Raw genomic sequence first — 17294 nt, 5'->3', positions numbered from 1 at the left:
ACTGTGGGTCTGGGTTCAGGCAATCATCTGACCTCACTGTACACCAGCAGATTTACAGGGGGAGAGACCGTTCTCACGCTCTGGATGTGGGAAGGGATTTTGTTGTTCATCCACACTGCAGAGACATCAACGAGTTCAAAAGTATCAAGGCAAAATACGGCGGATACTGGACATCTGAAATAAAAACAGAAAGTGCTGGAAAGACTCAGTAGTTCTGGCAGTATCTGTGGAGAGAGAAACAGAATTAACATTTCAAGTTCATATAACTCTTCTTCAGAAGAGTCACACGGACTCAAAATGTTAACTTGAGCTCACAAATAACTACAGTGATTGGATTTTGCTGTAAATCACATTTGGGACTGAACCATATTCATTGGCGTTTGTTGCTGCTGATATTAATAATCTCCAGCCAAGTTATAGACGTTAATATTCTGGTTTTATGGCACATCAAATGGTAAATGTGGAGTTGTTCAAATTCCAGGGGGAAACTTGAGATAACTGCCACAATTTATTTTGCAATTTGTAAAAATTTCAAGGTGTGTGCTTTGAATAACAAGACCACCAAGTCTTCTAGGTTTCTTACCAAACTAAATTAAACCTTTATTAATGGAAGAAATTATTTTAAATACATACACAAATCAACAAATTACTACCATGATAACTTCTAAATCCCCGAATTAATCTAACTCCCAGTTACATTTTCGTTAAGGCAACAGTAAAACACATAGATTTTAAAAGGCACAGGCAAAGAAACTTGAAACCCTGACAATCCAATTCAAAGTGAGTTTCCTTAACTTCAGTTCTTTGTAGACAGCAGCTTGAGGTGTAGATTCTGAAGGCTTTTCACACTTCTTAGATCTTAAAATGCCTATCCTCATACTGTGTTTACCAGTAATCTTATATCTTCCTGACACTGGATAAAAGTCAAATCAATCAGCTTTGTGTCAAACGCAGTGTGTCGAGTCTTTTTATTATCTCTACACGTTAGTTCCGTTCCCTGTGTCTCCTACATCCTCACCTCCAACAGCAAGTATGAAAAGTTCATGGAGTTTCTTTGTCACTACGGTTGAGACAATCTGATCAGCTGCCTCTGCTGCTTCCCTCCCTTCCACTAGCCCACTGGGCCAACTGTCTCTAAAGATCCCCCTTGTCCGAGCCCTGAATACACACCTCTCTCCAGTTTCTCTCCTATCTCTCCTCATGCCCTCTCATCTTGTCCCAGAGACTTGCCTTCGGTTCCCTTTGACTCCATTCCAATTAAAATGCTGACCTCTAAACTTCTCCACGTTAGCTGATATTGATAACGGTTTTCTCTCTCTCTCTCTTCTGGTACTGTCCCTCTCACATTTACATCTGCCATCATCACTCCTAAAAAATCTATCCTGGGCCCTCCTATTTCTCATCTACATGCTGCCACGAGGTGACATCATCCAAAAGCACTGTGTTGGTTTTCACATGTACACTGACAATGCCCAGCTGTACCTCACCACCATCCCTCTCCATTCCTCCACTGTTACTAAATTATCAAACTGCTTATCCCACATTCAGTATTGGATGAGCAGAGATTTCCTACTTGTTAAGAATTGGGAAGACAAGCTTCAATCACCACTACAAATTCCATTCCCTTACTACTGAGTTCATTCCCATGAACACAGACATATATTGTCCTAACTTTGTCAAGCCAGGAATCTTTCTTCCTAAGAGAGAGGAGTGCTATTCCTATAAAATTCAATACATTTCTGAAGATTCTATAAAGTTATTAGAACCCCATTCCAGCTAAAATCTGTGATTTCTCAGATCTCCCCAGCTTGAGAAGGGAAAATCCTTATTGATTTCTGACAACTGATTTCTGACTAAGCTCACTATTTCTAAGCTATGAGTTTGTTTTCCTAATTTCTTGATGACAAACTGTAGATAATATACTAAAGCTACTAGAATTATCAGAATCAGCAACACAAACCCTTGAGCTGCCACCAAGAATAAATGTCAAAACTTTTCCACTAAAATGTGATAACTATCGACTTCGATTCATCCTCCCCAACTGCCGATCATCTCACACAATTCAAAATTATTGGCATGTCGTAAATACATCTGGTTCAAACGAAAGTTCATGCACGGACTTTAAGATTCTCCAGCTCTCTGTTTGCATGCATCCACCTTGTGGATATTTTCTAAATCCAGATTCTATTTCCCTCTTCCCATTAATTTTTGCTCCCTCTGATACATAGCTGTGTGTTTAATTCTATCCTGAATGTTTGAAAGTCAGTTTCTCCATGGGGTATGTGTTAATGCCTTGATGATTTGAAATGTTGTCTCACTCTACTGTCCACATTAGTCACTCGATGTTGTTCTGTGGTTGAGTAGCTGAGCATGTCTGGGACCTGGTATTCAGTGCAGTTTCACCATCCATTTTCAGGTGACTTACTCCACAAGTAACAAATCACAACTGTACACTCAGACCTGTCCCAAAATCATGCCACACTTGACTTTCAGGTAATCTCACCAAAAGATTAGAGTGTCTGTCTAAAGATGTTTGCTTATCTCCCCCTGCATGGTGCAAAGCCTCAGGTAGTGGCCAGACTATCACATTCAGTTTTTTTTTTTCAAACATTCAGATACAGGGATACAAACATCCCCAAGAGAAAGCTATCTATTTACTCATCTCATCTACACTTTCTTGTCTTTCACAAGAATGGACATGGATAAGAGCTTGATCTATTCTATTGAACTGTATCCAGGATGATTATTCCAATTCCCATTTGATGCTGTGATCTTTCTCTTTTATTCTAAGTGGGACATCCCATGAATTACCATTCTATCTCATTCAAGAGCTCTTCAGGAACTTACCATCCAATTCAATATTCTCAGAATATGGTGTTTTCAAATCAGAGGCCAAAGTAACTTTCAATCAGTTTGAAGATCACCCCCATATCTCCCCTTCTCAGGCACTTTGCCTTGAATGAAAACAAATGGGATGAAGCCAAATCTTTAAGGAGCAAAGTATTTAGTTCAAATTGTCACCAAGCTGTCAGTGTTTCGAGAAGCACTGCACAAATATTACAAATGTGTACAGTTGTATGAATGTAATGTAACTTTTTTCAGATCAAAGACCAAACATTATTTTAATCTTTGTTTTGCCAAATCTTTTGCTATTTTTCTCAGCTTTGCCCAAATGTTTTTTTTTTCTTCAGGCATCTTTCCACATAGTTATAATAAAACCAAAGGAAAATAAATCTAAAAAGTTACCTTTCACAAGTAAACAGAAGTTTCAAACTTCTGAGAACAGAAGAGTTAAAGAGGGTGGAGGTTCCCACATAACCTCAAGGCTGAAGCTTACCTTTAGGGAATCCAACTTATCGATGCCTTTTACAATTACACAAGTTCATTGTAATTCATAAAGGTTTACTTTCCCTCAGTAATTATAACCTTTCACTTTTCTCAGCACAGAAGCTGACAGCATTTTTGATTCAATCCCAATTGTACACTTCTCTTGTAGCTGGTGTATGGAGGAGATCATGACCACAGTCGATCTGCCAGCACAGAAACCACACTGTGCTTCTGGAACCACTGTCTGCAAGTAGATGCAGTCTTTAAACATAACCTTAGTGAAGGTCATCCCCATGATGCTGAGGAGTGAGATGTCCCTGTATTTTGTTGCAATCTCTTCTGTCACCTTTGTTTTCTATACTGTGATATTTGTGTCACACGTGTCCTCTGGATTGGATCCTACCTTCCAACAGAGAAGGATCAGGTCATGAAGATATGGAAATAGGTGGGACTTTCCGGGCTTAAGCAGTTCAGCTGGAATTTCATCCTTGCCGAGTGCCTTTCTACTTGCTAAGCAATTAATGGCCTTTCCAAGCTTAAGAGATGAAGGTTCCTCATCCAACTCAACCATGACAGGAAGCTGCAGGAGAGAGCCAAACGGAGACTGGGAGATGTCCTTCTCACGGGAGTACAGCTCAGTCGTGTTCAACCCAGAGGGACATCTGTTTACTTCTGTCGGTGAGAACTTCACCATCTGCCGATTTCAAGGGGTAACTTTGGTGATGGTCGGACCAAGCGTCCTCCTGATCCCATCATACACAGCACGCAGATTTCCGTTGTCACAGGCAGTTTGGATTTCATGGCGTAGGCTGATCCAGTGTTTACTTGCACAGTATCTCCCTGTCTTTTGCATGACCATCTTGGCTAATTTCAAATTACACAGTGTTCTAGCTGTTGGGTTTATGTTGTACATCAGGTAGACTTTGTTTTTTGCTTCAATGACAGATTCATCTCTGCTGACTGGGTCTCAAACCAGCCTTTGTTGTGGATTCCACCTTTACCAAATGTTGCTGCTGTGTCAGAAGTGATTCGACTCAGCGACTTCCAAGATTCAACAATATCACTGTTGGTTGATGAAGTTTTTAATGATGTGCCTGTAAAATATTTCACTATTTTGTTTATGTTCCTTGATAATTAAAGTTCAAAATATAAAATGGAATATAAATGTAGGGAAGTTTGAATGCAGCTGTACAGGGCCTTGATGGGACCACACCTGGAATACTGTGTGCAGTTTAGTCTCCTTATTAGAAAAGGATATATGTGCATTCAAAGCAGTTCAGAGAAGGTTCACGCAACTCATTCCTGGGGTGAGGGGCTTGTCTTATGAAGAAAGTTTGAACAAGTTGGGCTGTTACCCATTGGAGTTTAGAAGAATGTCAGGTGATCTTATTGAAACTTATAAGATCCTGAAGGGATTTGATAGGGTAGATAGCAGGAGGAGGCACTAGAAATAGAGGACACAGTTTAAGAATAAGAGGTCCACCGTTTAAGATGTAGATGATGAGAAATGTTGTTCTCTCAAAGATTCATTGTTATGTGGAATTATTTTCCCCAGAAAGCAGTGGAGGCTGGGTCATTGAATTTATTCAAGGCAGAGTTAGACAGATTTTTGATAGACAACAGTCAAGGGTTATAGGGGAAGATAGGAAATTGCAGTTGAGACCACAACCAGATCAACCATGCTCTAATTGAATGCTGAAGGAAACTTGAAGGGCTGAATGGCCTCCTCCTGCTCCTAAGTCTTTGTTCCTAAACATCCATATAAAGGAGGTGTCACTGTGTGTAATGTGCAAGTCAGTAAGAATTTTCAGCAAGGATTAATCAGCACCTTCTAATTGGAGGTGTTAATCAGCGGAACCTTTCAGACACTGAATTGTAGATTTTGCACCAAAGTTCAATTTGGGATTGAAGTAAAAGTTAATAATTTCACTGAAATTGAGTTCCTGTTGAGAGTTCTTCAATTAAGGGGAAATGTCACAGATGGCGCTTTGAAAAAGAGACAATATAGCCCCGAAAATCAGTGACATACCCAGAGTTTCAAACTCCAGCCTGTTATAGGGTTGCTAACATTAACAGAAACAAACCAAATATAGACAGACTTGTGAGTTCTGGACGTGATTAACAGCAGCATTAACAGCAGAATCCAACCCCTTCAGTTATTTGTGAACTTGCTGGTGTCTCAGTAAACTGGATAGCCAATGAAATCCTTTCCCACACACAGTGCAAGTGAACGGCCTCTCTCCAGTGTGAACTCGCTGGTGGGCTTTGAGGTTGCCTGAATGCCTGAACTTCTTTCCACAGTAAGTGCAGCTGAAGGGCTTCTCCTCAGTGTGAACTCGCTGGTGTATCAGACAGTGGGATGACTGAGTAAATCCCTTCCCACACACAGAGCAGGTGAATGGTTTCTCTCCAGTGTGAACTCGCTGGTGTGCAGTGCTTTCAGATGAAGACCTGAACCTCTTTCCACAGTAACTGCAGCTGAATGATTTGTCCTCAGTGTGAATTCGTTGGTGTAATGCAAGGTTGGCTGACTGAGTGAAACCTCTCCCGCACACGGAGCAGGTGAAAGGCCTCTCCCCAGTGTGAACTCGCTGGTGTTTCAGCAGGTGGGAGGACACAGTGAAACCCTTCCCACACTCAGAGCAGGTGAACGGTCTCTCTCCAGTGTGAATTCGCTGGTGTTCAGTGAGGTGGGATGACTGCCTGAACCTCTTTCCACAGTAATTGCAGCTGAATGGCCTCTCCTCAGTGTGAACTCGCTGGTGTGACATGAGGCAAGCTGACTGAGTAAATCCCTTGCCACACACGGAACAGATGAATGGCTTCTCCCCAGTGTGACTGCGGTGATGGTTTTCCAGCAGGTATTGATAATTAAATCCTTTACCACAGTCCTCGCATTTCCACGGTCTCTCCCCAGTGTGACTGCGGCGATGAAATTCTAGCCGGGATGGATAATTGAATCCTTTTCCACAGTCCTCACATTTCCATGGTTTCTCCATTGTGCAGGTGTCCTTGTGCCTCTCCAGATTGGAAAATCAGTTGAAAACTCGTCCACACAAACAATATGTGTACAGTTTCCCTCACTGTGAATGCTACAATGTTTTTTTCAGGCTGTGTAACTAGTTAAAGCTCTTTCCACAGCCAGTTCACTGTAACTCAAACTCTTGGTGCTTTTCCAGCCACACTGATGCTTGAAATATTTTCCCACAGACAGAACAGACAAGCATTTCTCCCTCCCCATTCAGGTCCTGATGAATCGAGTGACTCAGTCAGATGCTGATGTGATGTTTGGTTTGAGGTTCACCTCTGTAAATCCTCCCCTTCTAATGAACCTGTAAAAATTGTTTATAAAGGCCATCAATGTAATTACAGGATAGAAATTCAGAACAGACAATTTTAATTTCTCTGGAACATTTCTTTCCCTCTTTTTTCTTTCAAAGCTGTTTAAGTGTGTAAATCTCCCTGCTCCCTGTGGTGAAGCCCAGTTCATCGCACCATTTATTTCCTCCACTCCAAATTTTCTCCCTCCTTCCATTCTGGCTGGGTTCAGTGCGTGTGCAGTGTGAGAATAAAGTAAATCAGTCAATCATTTTCTCTCCTGCTCACTGGGACCCTGAGCCTCGCCCACTCTGTCTTGCGTCACCATGATGGCCACGCATGCGCCCTGCGCTCCACTGGATCAAGATGGCGGCCGTTAACCTGGGCCTGTTCTCGGATAAATGCCCCGGAGCTGCAGGTTTTTGTTGGGGGGTGGGGTGGTGGTTGCGGCCTGCACCGGATGTTAATGAGCCCTCCCCCACCGCCTCCCCTCCCACCTGCCCGCCGGCCAGTCGGTTTCCCTCCTCCGTCGTCGCCGCCGCCGCCTCTTACCGGCTGCCGAGCAACAAACAGAGTGTCTCGCTATCGTCATCACTCACCCTGCGCAGGTTCGGAAATGCTGGGCGGTACTGCGCATGCCTACTGGAGCGCTGGTTGCAATCCTATTCGCTGTTACTGAGGCTGCGCTCGGCCCCGCTCAGCTTCCGGCAGCCTGTTCCTGCGCATGCTCCACCCAGGGAGGGGAAGTCGGGGGTGGGGGAGGGGGCGGAGCTTTCCCGCGCATGTGCGTTGGTGCCCTTCTGATGGAGATGTGCCGTCTTCATACTCTCTGAGCTTTCTGGGTGGTGCTGCCAGACTCTATCCAATCAATTGTGGGAAACGTCATGTGTCATCACCATTGAAAAATAAAATGGTCTTAAGCAGCGAACATTATGCACTGCCACTCGTTACTTATCATGTACAAAATGAATGCATTAATAGCAAAGGTAAAAGCAAAATACTGCGGGTGCTGGAAATCTGAGACAAAAGCAGAAAATGCTGGAAAAGGTCAGCAGGTCTAACAGCATGCGCGGAAAGAGAAACAGAGTTAACGTTTCGAGTCCGTATGACTCTTCTTCAGAGCTAAAGAGAAATAAAAAGGTGATGAAATTTATACTGTTTAAGAGGGGTGGAGCAGGTAAAGCTGGATAGAGGGCCAATGATAGGCTGGGACAAAGGAGAGATTGCCAAAGATGTCATGAACAAAAGGACAAAGTGGGGGTTAATGGCAGTGATAAGGGCTAAAGGAGGAGCTAATAGCGGCATCGAGGTAAGAAAACAATGTGATAAGGATAAGCACACTGAAAAGAGCAACATGAACAAGTAAAGGATGGCCTTTGTGGGGGTGGGATGGTGGTGGGGGAAAATGTTCGAAAATAGGATAAAAAGTACAGATAAAGCAATGAAGAAATGAATAAAAATTAAAGGATAAAAATAAAAATGAACATTAAAAAAGGGGCGAGGATAGAGGAGAGAATTCATGGTTTGAAGCTGTTGAGCTCAATGTTAAGTCCAGAAGGCTTTAAATTGCCTAATCGGAAGATGAGGTGCTGTTCCTCCAGTTTGTGTTCACTGGAACATTGCAGCAGGCCAAGGAAGCATTTGTGGGCATGAGAGCAGGGCAATCGACAGGAAGGACTGGGTCATGCTTGCAGACAGACCAAAGGTGTTCTGCAAAGCGATCACCCAGTCTGCGTTTGGTCTCTCCAATGTAGAGGATTGGGAGCAGCGAATGCAGTAGGCCAAATTGAAGGAGGTGCAAGTGAAGTGCTGCTTCATCTGAAAGGAGTGTTTGGGCCCTTGGATGGTGAGAAGGGAGGAGGTAGAGGGGTAGGTGTTGCAGCTTCTGTGATTGCATGGGAAGGTGCCATGGGAGGGGGATGAATTGTTGGGGGTGATGAAGGAGTGGACCAGAGTGTCCTGGAGGGAATAGTCCTGATGGAATGCAAACAGTGGGGGGTGATGGGAAGATGCGTTTGGTGATGGCATCATGCTGGAGTTGGTGGAAATGGCGGAGGATGATCCTTTGGGGAGGCTGGTGGAGTGAAAAGTGAGGACATGGGGGACCCTATCATGGTTGTTGGAGGGTGAGGATGGTGTGAAGGCAGAGGCGCGGGAGATGGGTCAACCACAGTAAGTGGGAAACCTTGGTTAAGGAAGAAGGAAGACGTGACAAGCACCGTTTTGGAAAGTGGCATCATCGGAACAGATGCGACGAAGGTGAAGGAGCTGAGAGAATGGGATGGAGTCCCTACAGGACGCAGGGTGTAAGGAGTTGTAGTCGAGGTAGTTGGTGGGAGTTGGTGGGTTTGTAATGAATATTGGTCGACAGTCTATCACCAGAAATTGAGACGGGGAGGTCAAGGAAGAGAAGGGAAATTCAGAGATGGACTCGTGAAAGTGATGGAGGGGTGGAAATTTGAAGCAAAATTGATAAATTTTTCCAGGTACAGATGAGAGCATGAAGCAGCACCAAAACAGTCATTGATGTACTGAGAAAAGAGTTTTAGGAGGGGTCCTGAGTAGGACTGGAACAAGGAATGTTCGACATATCCCATAGAGACAGGCATTACTGGGTCCCATGCGGGTACCCATAGCCACACCTTTTATTTACTTATTTTATTTATTAATTTTATTTTATTTGTTAATTAAAATAATAAAATGTATATTTTACTTTCTTTAAAAATTTTAACATGTTCATCTAATTTTACTTCACAACTCAGATTCATGGTCTGAAGGACTGTGCCCAGGCTGAAGTTCTGTTCCTGGCGCATGATTCCCCAGATTGTCCTTCTAAACTGCAGCCATGTGCCATTATTAAACACTCAGGTTAAAAAGACAGAAATCTAAAACAGTGTGTTTGAAATGTAGCTGATTTATTTGACATTTCTACAGAATATTAAGCTCCAGTCCAGTTACATGGATTATTAACATCAGCAGAAGCAGACTTCAACTGTCAGAATGAACAATCTTCAGTCCTGGATGTGATTGACAGCAGCAAAAATAGCAGAATTCAATCCCTGGAGTCATCTGTGAGCTCACTAGTGTGTCACTAGATGAAATGACTGAGTGAATCTCTTCCCACATGCAGAGCAACCTCTAACCAGTATTGTTTGTATGTCAGCAGACCGTTTTGCTCAAGATCAGAACTTTGAACAGGTTTCTTATAAGTGTGAACAAGTTGATGGCACATCAGTTCCACAGAGCTTTTAAAGCACTTCCTGCAACCCAGACATTCAAAAGATCTCCCATCAGTGTGAACTCACTGGTGTGTCAACAGGTTGAATGAATTAATGAATCTGTCCCCACACACGGAGCAGGTGAATGACCTCTGTAAAGAACCTATATTTATTTTTCTTGGACTGTTGCTTTAAAATTGGACTGTGGCTTTAAAAACTACTATGGCTGCAGTTTGAAAGACATGTTCACTGGCATAGGATGAGGAACATCTACAACATTGCTATCCTGGAAGACAGCGTGCTATAAAATAACAGGATGGTGCCAGAAAGGAGTCCTGGACTAAAAGGAACTGCCTGACGACAACATTTTAATTGGCGCCTGACCAGGTGACCAGGGTTGTGTGTGGTAACAGTGCAGGCAGTACAGCTCCTAGCCTGCAAAGAGGGAAGACCTAAAACCTCTCACTCTTGTGTTTGTAAGATTCCAGTGATTCTGCCATAGTAGCTAGCTGGCTATTCCTCATATCTCTGTAACCTGCTTTCTCTGAAAACCCCTGTCAAGAGGAAAAGGGAAGAAATCACCAGTAGAGACATTGAAAAGCAAGTTTTTCAACCAGTGAACCACAGACTGAAAGTGCTGGAGACCACCTCGTGTCATCAACAACAAACTGCAAGGAATTTTGGAAGACATCAAGCAAAATGAACCCATCTAATCCTGGACACCAGATTGGTGCTATTGAACTGTTTTATCTCACCCTTAAAATCCATGTTTTGTGTGTCTAATGTCTGTGTGCGTGTGTTTGTGTAGAGGGGTTTAAGGAAGGGTAGAGTTTAAGTTTTGTGTTAGAAGTTAGCAGTTCATATTTCTTTCTTTTGCCACTGGTTAAAGCCCATTTGTTCAATAAACAGTTATTTACTTATTAAGTTTACAAACCTGGTGCTCCTATCCTATTAACCTGAATTAGAGTTGGGGCAATCTGGTGGTTTGGTCAAACTTTTCACATTTCTCTCAGCTCGAGGAACAATGGGGCTTGTTACAGCGCACAATCCCCAGTGGGTGGGGACACATCTCCCCAGTGTGAACTCACTGGTGTTGCAGCAGGATGGACAAACACCTGAGCCTCTTCCCGCACTGAGGGCAAATGAATGGAGTGGAACCGGAGTGAATACACTGGTGAACCATCAGTAAGTGTTGGTTTTTAAAGCGTTTTTCACAATCTAAGCATTTAAGTGCTCTCTCTCCAGTCTGAACTCACTGGTGTGTGTGCGTGTGTGTGTGTGTGTGGAGGCTGGATGGAAAAAGATGGGAATTCAGCAATGGAACTAAGGAGAACTTTAGAGACAGTTTGTCCTGGTAGGCTAGAGGAAAGGAGGGAAGCAGCAGAGGCAGCTGATCAGATTGGCTCAATCGCAGTGACAAAGAAGCTCCATGAGCTCCTCACACTTGTTGTTTGAGAGGAGGATAAAGGGGAGAGGGAGAGCCCTTCAATAGGAACAACAAAATCCAATTACTGCACTCATTTGTGAACTCGCTGGTGTCTCAGTGGGTAGGATGAGCAAGTGAATCCCTTCCCACACTTGGAGCAGGTGAACCGTCTCTCCCCGCTGCAAACTCGCTGGTGTTCAGTGAGGTCAGATGATCGCCTGAACCCAGGCCCACACTGAGAGCACCTGAGTTTTCATTACTTATGAGGTTTGCCATCACTGTCAAGGCCATTCCCGCATTTGTTGTCCAACTGTAAATAGCCCTTGAACTGAGTGGCTTGTTTGGCCATTTCAGAGGGCAGTTGAGTCAAACACATTGCTGCTGGTCTGGAGTCGCATATAGGGCAGACCAGGTATCCCTCTAATGCACACGCTTCACTCATAGCCAGGACCCACCCCAGTTCACTCCGATTGGCTGAATGACCAGCAAGGTACTCCAGTACCACCTCCTGTTCCTATTGGTCAGAAGCAGCCATCAGTCAGTCAGGCATTGTGAGCTGTCAGGTGAGAGGTCAGTGTCGGGGAGGGCGGGGTTTACAAATACTCTTAATATCCCCATTAGCACATCCTTTAGATAATACCACCGTCAATACCCCTTTGTCCTTTTGTCTATGACATTTTGGCAATCTCTTCTTTGCCTCCACCTATCACTGGCCCTCTATCCAGCTCCACCTCTCCCATCTCCCTCGCCTCATTTCTATTTTTCCTTAGTTCTGATGAAGAGTCATATGGACTTGAAACGTTAATTGTATCCCTCTCCGCAGATGCTGTCAGCCTGCTGAATTTGTACAGCTATTTTTGTTTTTGTTCCAGGTATGTCCTGGTCTTCCCTAAAGGACATTAGTGAACCAGCTGGGACTTTTTACAACAATGTCTGATAGTTTCAAGGTCATTATTACTAAGGCAAGCTTCCATTTCCAGATTTTATTAATTGAATTTAAATTCTACCAAATGTCATGGGGGGATTTGACCCCATGACTCCAGAATATTAGCCTGGGCTGTGGGATTATTAGTCCAGTGACATTACCACTACACCACCATCTCAGCGTGAACACGTTGATGGGTCATCCGGTTCCCAGCAGTTTTATAGCATTTCCCACAGTCTGGGCATTTAAAAGGCCTCTCGTCAGTGTGAACTCGCTGATGTCTCAGCAGGGTGGATGAGGTAGTGAATCCCTTCCCACACTCGGTGCAGGTGAAAGGTCTCTCATCAGTGTGGAGTCGCTGGTGTCTCAAAAGGTATCGCGATTGAGTGAATCCCTTCCCACACACAGAGCACGTGAATAGTCTCTCCCCATTGTGAACCTGCTGGTGTCTCAGCAGGGTGGATAACTGAATAAATCCCTTTCCACACTTGGAGCAGGTGAACGGCCTTTCCCCAGTGTGAGTGCGCTGATGCACAGTGAGGTCGCCTGACTGTCTGAACCCAGACCCGCAGTGAAGGCACTTGAACGGTCTTTCGTCAGTGTGAGTGCGCTGGTGTACAGAGAGGGCAGATGATGTCTTGAATCCGCTCCCACAGTGAGAGCACATGTATGGTCTCTCGTCAGTGTGAACGCGTTGATGGGACATCAGTTCTCTGGAACTTTTACAGCACTTCCCACAATTTGAACATTTAAAAGGTCTCACATCAGTGTGAACTCGCTGGTGTGTTAGCAGCTTGGATGACTGAGTGAATCTCTTCCCGCACTCTGAGCAGGTGAACGGCCTCTCCCCAGTGTGAACTTGCTGGTGTTTCAGCAGGTTGGATGACCGAGTGAATCCCTTCCCACACTGGGAGCAGGTGAACGGTTTCTCTCCAGTGTGCACTCGTTGGTGTCTTTGCAAGTTGGATGACTCTGTGAACCCAATGCCACACTGGGAGCAGGTGAACGGTCTCTCGCCAGTGTGAATTCGCTGGTGTACAGTGAGTTGAAATGATTGTCTGAACCCAGTCCCACACTGAAAGCACCTGAATGGTCTCTCATCAGTGTGAACACGTTGATGGGACATCAGTTCCCCAGAACTTTTATAGCAATTCCCGCAGCCTGGGCACTTAAATGGTCTCTCCCCACTGTGCACCCGCCGGTGTCTCAGCAGATGGGATAGCTGAGTGAATCCCTTCCCACATTCGGAGCAAGTGAACGGCCTCTCACCGGAATGACTGCGCCGATGCTTTTCCAAGTCAGATGGGTAATTGAATCCTTTCCCACAGTCCCCACATCTCCATGGTTTCTCCTTAGTGTGACTGCACGTGTGTTTTGACAGGCCAGATGATTGACTGAAGTTTTGTCCGCACACAGAACACATGTACAGTTTCTCCCCACTGTGAACGGTGCTTTTTCCTTCCATGATCAAAATCCGATGACGTTCAGGTTACAATAAATTAGGCAACTCTCTCAGACCCTGATGTGATGTTTGGTTTCAGTTACCCGACTCCAAATCCTCCCCTTCTAATACCCTGTGAAACTGATTTAAAACAGAAAAAAAAGGGAGTGAGAGAGAACCCACAAAAACACAAATGCAGTTGTGAAATTGAGCTGAACGAAACTGTTAATCCGTTGGCCTGCCACGTGGAAAAAATGAAAGCTGCCGGTTGATGTAAAAAAAACCAACTGGTTCGCTAATGTCCTTCAGAGAAAGGAGCCTCCCACCCGGTCTGGGTCTACACAAGACTCTGGCCTTATTGAGATGAAAGACTGAGAGAGAGCTGGGAAGGAGAGTGATCTTATATATCTACAACTCTGCCAGAACTTTGACAGAATTTCCAAACCCGCAACCTTCACCACTTGGAAGAACCAGGATAGAGGGTGTATGTGAACACCGTCACCTCCAAGTCACACACCCTTCTGACTTGTCTGACATCCAGTGCTGGAAGAACAGAAATTTCCTTCATTCAAATATCAGGAAGACTGAAGCCATTGCCTTCAGTCCCCGCTACAAGCTCCACTTCCTAGACACTGACTCCATCCCTCTCCCTGACAACTGCCTGAGACTGAACCAGACTGTTTACAACCATGGTGAAATATTTCACCCCAAGATGAGCTTCCAACCACATATCCACATCATCACCAAGACCACCTACTTCCACCACAGTAACATCACCTGACTCCACCACAGTCTCAGCTCATCTGCTGCTGAATCTCATCCATTCCTTTGTTACCTCTAGACTTAACTATCCTAACGCACTCCCGGCCGGCCTCCTACATTCAACTTCCCTGTCACCTTGAGGTCATCCAAACCTCTGCTGCCTGTGTGCTCATTCACACCAAATCATGTTCACCCATCACCCCTGTGCTCACTAACCTACAAAGGCTTCCTTTTCAGAAGCACCAAAAATTTAAAATTCCTATCCTTGTTTTGGTTCTGACCATCCCTATCTTCATAATCTCCTCCATCCACACACCCCTCCGATCTCTCTACCCTCATCTAATTCTGGCCTCTTGAGCATTCCTGATTTTAATCACTCCACCACTGGTGACTGTTCTTTCATTTGCCTAGGCCACAAGTTCTGGAATTTCCTCCTTAAACCTCCCCATCTCTCTTCCTCCTTTAAAATACTCCTTAAAACCTACCTCCTTCGCCAAGCTTTTGGTCACCTGCCCTAATATCTCCTTATGTGACTCAGTGTCAAATGTTACTTTGGGTCATTTCTGTGCAATGAACTTGGAAAGTTTCATTATGTTAAAGGCAAATTATTGTCACTGACTTGGACATATATCGTTGTTCTGCCTCATCAATAAGACATTGTAACTCAAAGCATGAAGCAGTTTGATGGACAAGTTGCTCCCATTGTCACTGAAAAGATTCCAAAAACATTGCTCACAGTCGTTAGTCGGTAGTTAGGAAGGCAAAGGCAATGTTGGCATTTATTTCGAGAGGACTAGAATATAAAAGCAGGGATGTGCTGCTGAGGCTTTATAAGGCTCTGGTCATACCACATTTAGAATATTGTGAGCAATTTTGGGCCCTGTATCTCAGGAAGGATGTATTGGCACTGGAGAGGGTCCAGAGGAGGTTTATGAGAAGGATCCCAGGAATGAAAGGCTTGATACATGAGGAAAGTTTGAGGACTCTGAGTCTATACTCGATGGAGTTTAGAAGGATGAGGGGGGGATCTGATTGAAACTTACAGAATACTGAAAGGCCTGGACAGAGTGGACGTGGGGAAGATGTTTCCATTAGTAGGAGAGACTAGAACCCGAGGGCACAGTCTCAGAGTAGAGGGAAGACCTTTTAGAACAGAGATGAGGAGAAACTTCTTTAGCCAGAGAGTGGCAAATCTATGGAATTCATTGCCACAGAAGGCTGTGGAGGCCAGGTCATTGAGTGTATTTAAGACCGCGATAGATAGGTTCTTGATTGGTAAGGGGATCAAAGGTTATGGGGAGAAGGCGGGAGAATGGGGTTGAGAAATTTAACAGCCATGATAGAATGGCGGAGCAGACTCGATGGGTCGAATGGCCTAATTTCTGCTCCTTTGTCTTATGGTCTTATGGCCCCCAACAAAGATGGCGACCTCACATTCGGGGCGAACGCTGCACGTTGCCCCCAATAAAGATGGCTGCCGTTAACCCGGGTCTGTCCTGGGGAGAAAGCTGCGGCCTCGCTGGGTGCTAACGGGGAGAGGGTGCAAACGGGGAGAGGGTCTCCCGGGGACAGGGAAGTTCTTTTTCGGGGCTTGAAGTTCAATCAACATATTTACGAAGCGTCTCCGTCCATCGCGTCCTCCGCCCCGCCATTCACTCCCTTACCGATTTTGGATCTGGGAAAAAACCGTCTCTCCGTCGCCATTATTCGCACTGCGCATGCTTCACTCCCAGCCCGTCATTCACTCCGATTGGTTGGAAGGCCAGCCGTTGGTCCACAATAATCCAGCTCCACCCCCTCTTCCTATTGGTCAGGAGCATCCCGGCATTGTGAGTTGTTCGGTGAGGTCAGAGTCGGGGGGCGAGGTTTATAATCCCGAGAGCGGCCCCAGTGCCGAATCTGAACCAATGAACACTCTCCACTCTCACCATCCGCCGCTTCCGGGCTTCTCTCCCGCACCCACCTCAAGAGAGCAGGAGACTCCGAGCATGCGCCATCCACCCGGACAACCAGCGGCAGATAGAGCGGTTTTTGAGGCGCACACGTTTGTGGGTAATCCGGCCGCCATTAGAGACCCTGTTTCGGTTAATCTTTATCTGAACGGGGAAAGGAATCAGATTTTGTTAGCATAGGGATTGGAAAATAAAAAGGATTATGGTCCAACTCTAACCATCCACTCCCTGCAACAATGGAACTAATAGCCAATTTTGGCAATGAATATGTTTCAATAAGCCTGTGACAGACCAATATGGAGTTGTTCTGCTACACTTTATATTTTAACTGCAACTAGCAGATGTTTTTACCACTCTAAGTTTGGGTTGTAGACTGGAACGTCTTCACTCTACTCTGTTGATCTTATCCAGAGGGCTTGTGCAGTTCGGATTTGGCCTGTAAGGTATGGGCACTGTGAGAGTGATAATGGAACATTTTTATATCAGTGCAGTGAGACCTGATCACTTACTGAGTGAATATCTAAAACTATAACTCAAATAACCACTTTTATTGCAGGGGATTCTCTGGCTACAATGAGATAGATAAGGAGGGACTGATTCCCTTCTTATCTATATCAGGAGCGTGCAGCCCCACCCAGCTGGAAAGCAGTGGAGGGGCATTGGAGGAGGATGGTTTGGTGAACATTGTGAAAGACTGCAGAAAGACCGAGACGGACATTCACAGAGGATGTAATTTGTGACATTGATAAGAGCTGTTTCCATACTGTGCCGGGGCAGAAATCTTATTGCAGCGATTGAAATGTGGAGTTCCAGGAGAGATGGGCATGGATTTGGGACGTGACCAGGAGTTTGGAACGGAAAGGCTGGAGAGAGATGGATCGGGGGTTTGCAAGAACTTTGGGGTCAAGGATGGGTAAGTGGAAGG

At 44.9% G+C, this 17294-nt stretch overlaps 2 protein-coding genes across 2 annotated transcripts; both read right to left on the bottom strand.

Annotated features, from left to right (window-relative positions):
- Positions 1–745: 745 nt before the first annotated feature.
- LOC121270518 (zinc finger protein 239-like) lies at positions 746–7112 on the bottom strand. The gene has a single exon (XM_041175879.1). The coding sequence runs from the start codon at positions 6324–6326 to the stop codon at positions 5484–5486; it is 843 nt and encodes a 280-aa protein (XP_041031813.1). The 5' UTR covers positions 6327–7112; the 3' UTR covers positions 746–5483.
- Positions 7113–12262: 5150 nt separating this feature from the next.
- Positions 12263–16224, bottom strand: LOC121270496 (zinc finger protein 16-like). Its single transcript, XM_041175825.1, has 2 exons — positions 16082–16224; positions 12263–13796 (listed from the first exon to the last, which is right to left on the bottom strand). Exon 2 carries the CDS (start codon positions 13677–13679, stop codon positions 12378–12380), a length of 1302 nt encoding a protein of 433 aa, XP_041031759.1. The 5' UTR covers positions 13680–13796; positions 16082–16224; the 3' UTR covers positions 12263–12377.
- Between the last annotated feature and the right edge of the window lie 1070 nt (positions 16225–17294).

The sequence above is a fragment of the Carcharodon carcharias genome, chromosome 27 (assembly GCF_017639515.1).
Source record: "Carcharodon carcharias isolate sCarCar2 chromosome 27, sCarCar2.pri, whole genome shotgun sequence".
Lineage (NCBI taxonomy): Eukaryota > Metazoa > Chordata > Chondrichthyes > Lamniformes > Lamnidae > Carcharodon > Carcharodon carcharias.
The sequence above is the reverse complement of the archived record's forward strand: the minus strand, read 5'-3'. Positions and strand labels throughout refer to the sequence as shown.

Bases quoted from the DNA above. Each gene is read 5' to 3' on its own strand.
- LOC121270518 (XM_041175879.1), bottom strand. From the start codon at position 6,326: ATGGAGAAACCATGGAAATGTGAGGACTGTGGAAAAGGATTCAATTAT.
- LOC121270496 (XM_041175825.1), bottom strand. From the start codon at position 13,679: ATGGAAGGAAAAAGCACCGTTCACAGTGGGGAGAAACTGTACATGTGT.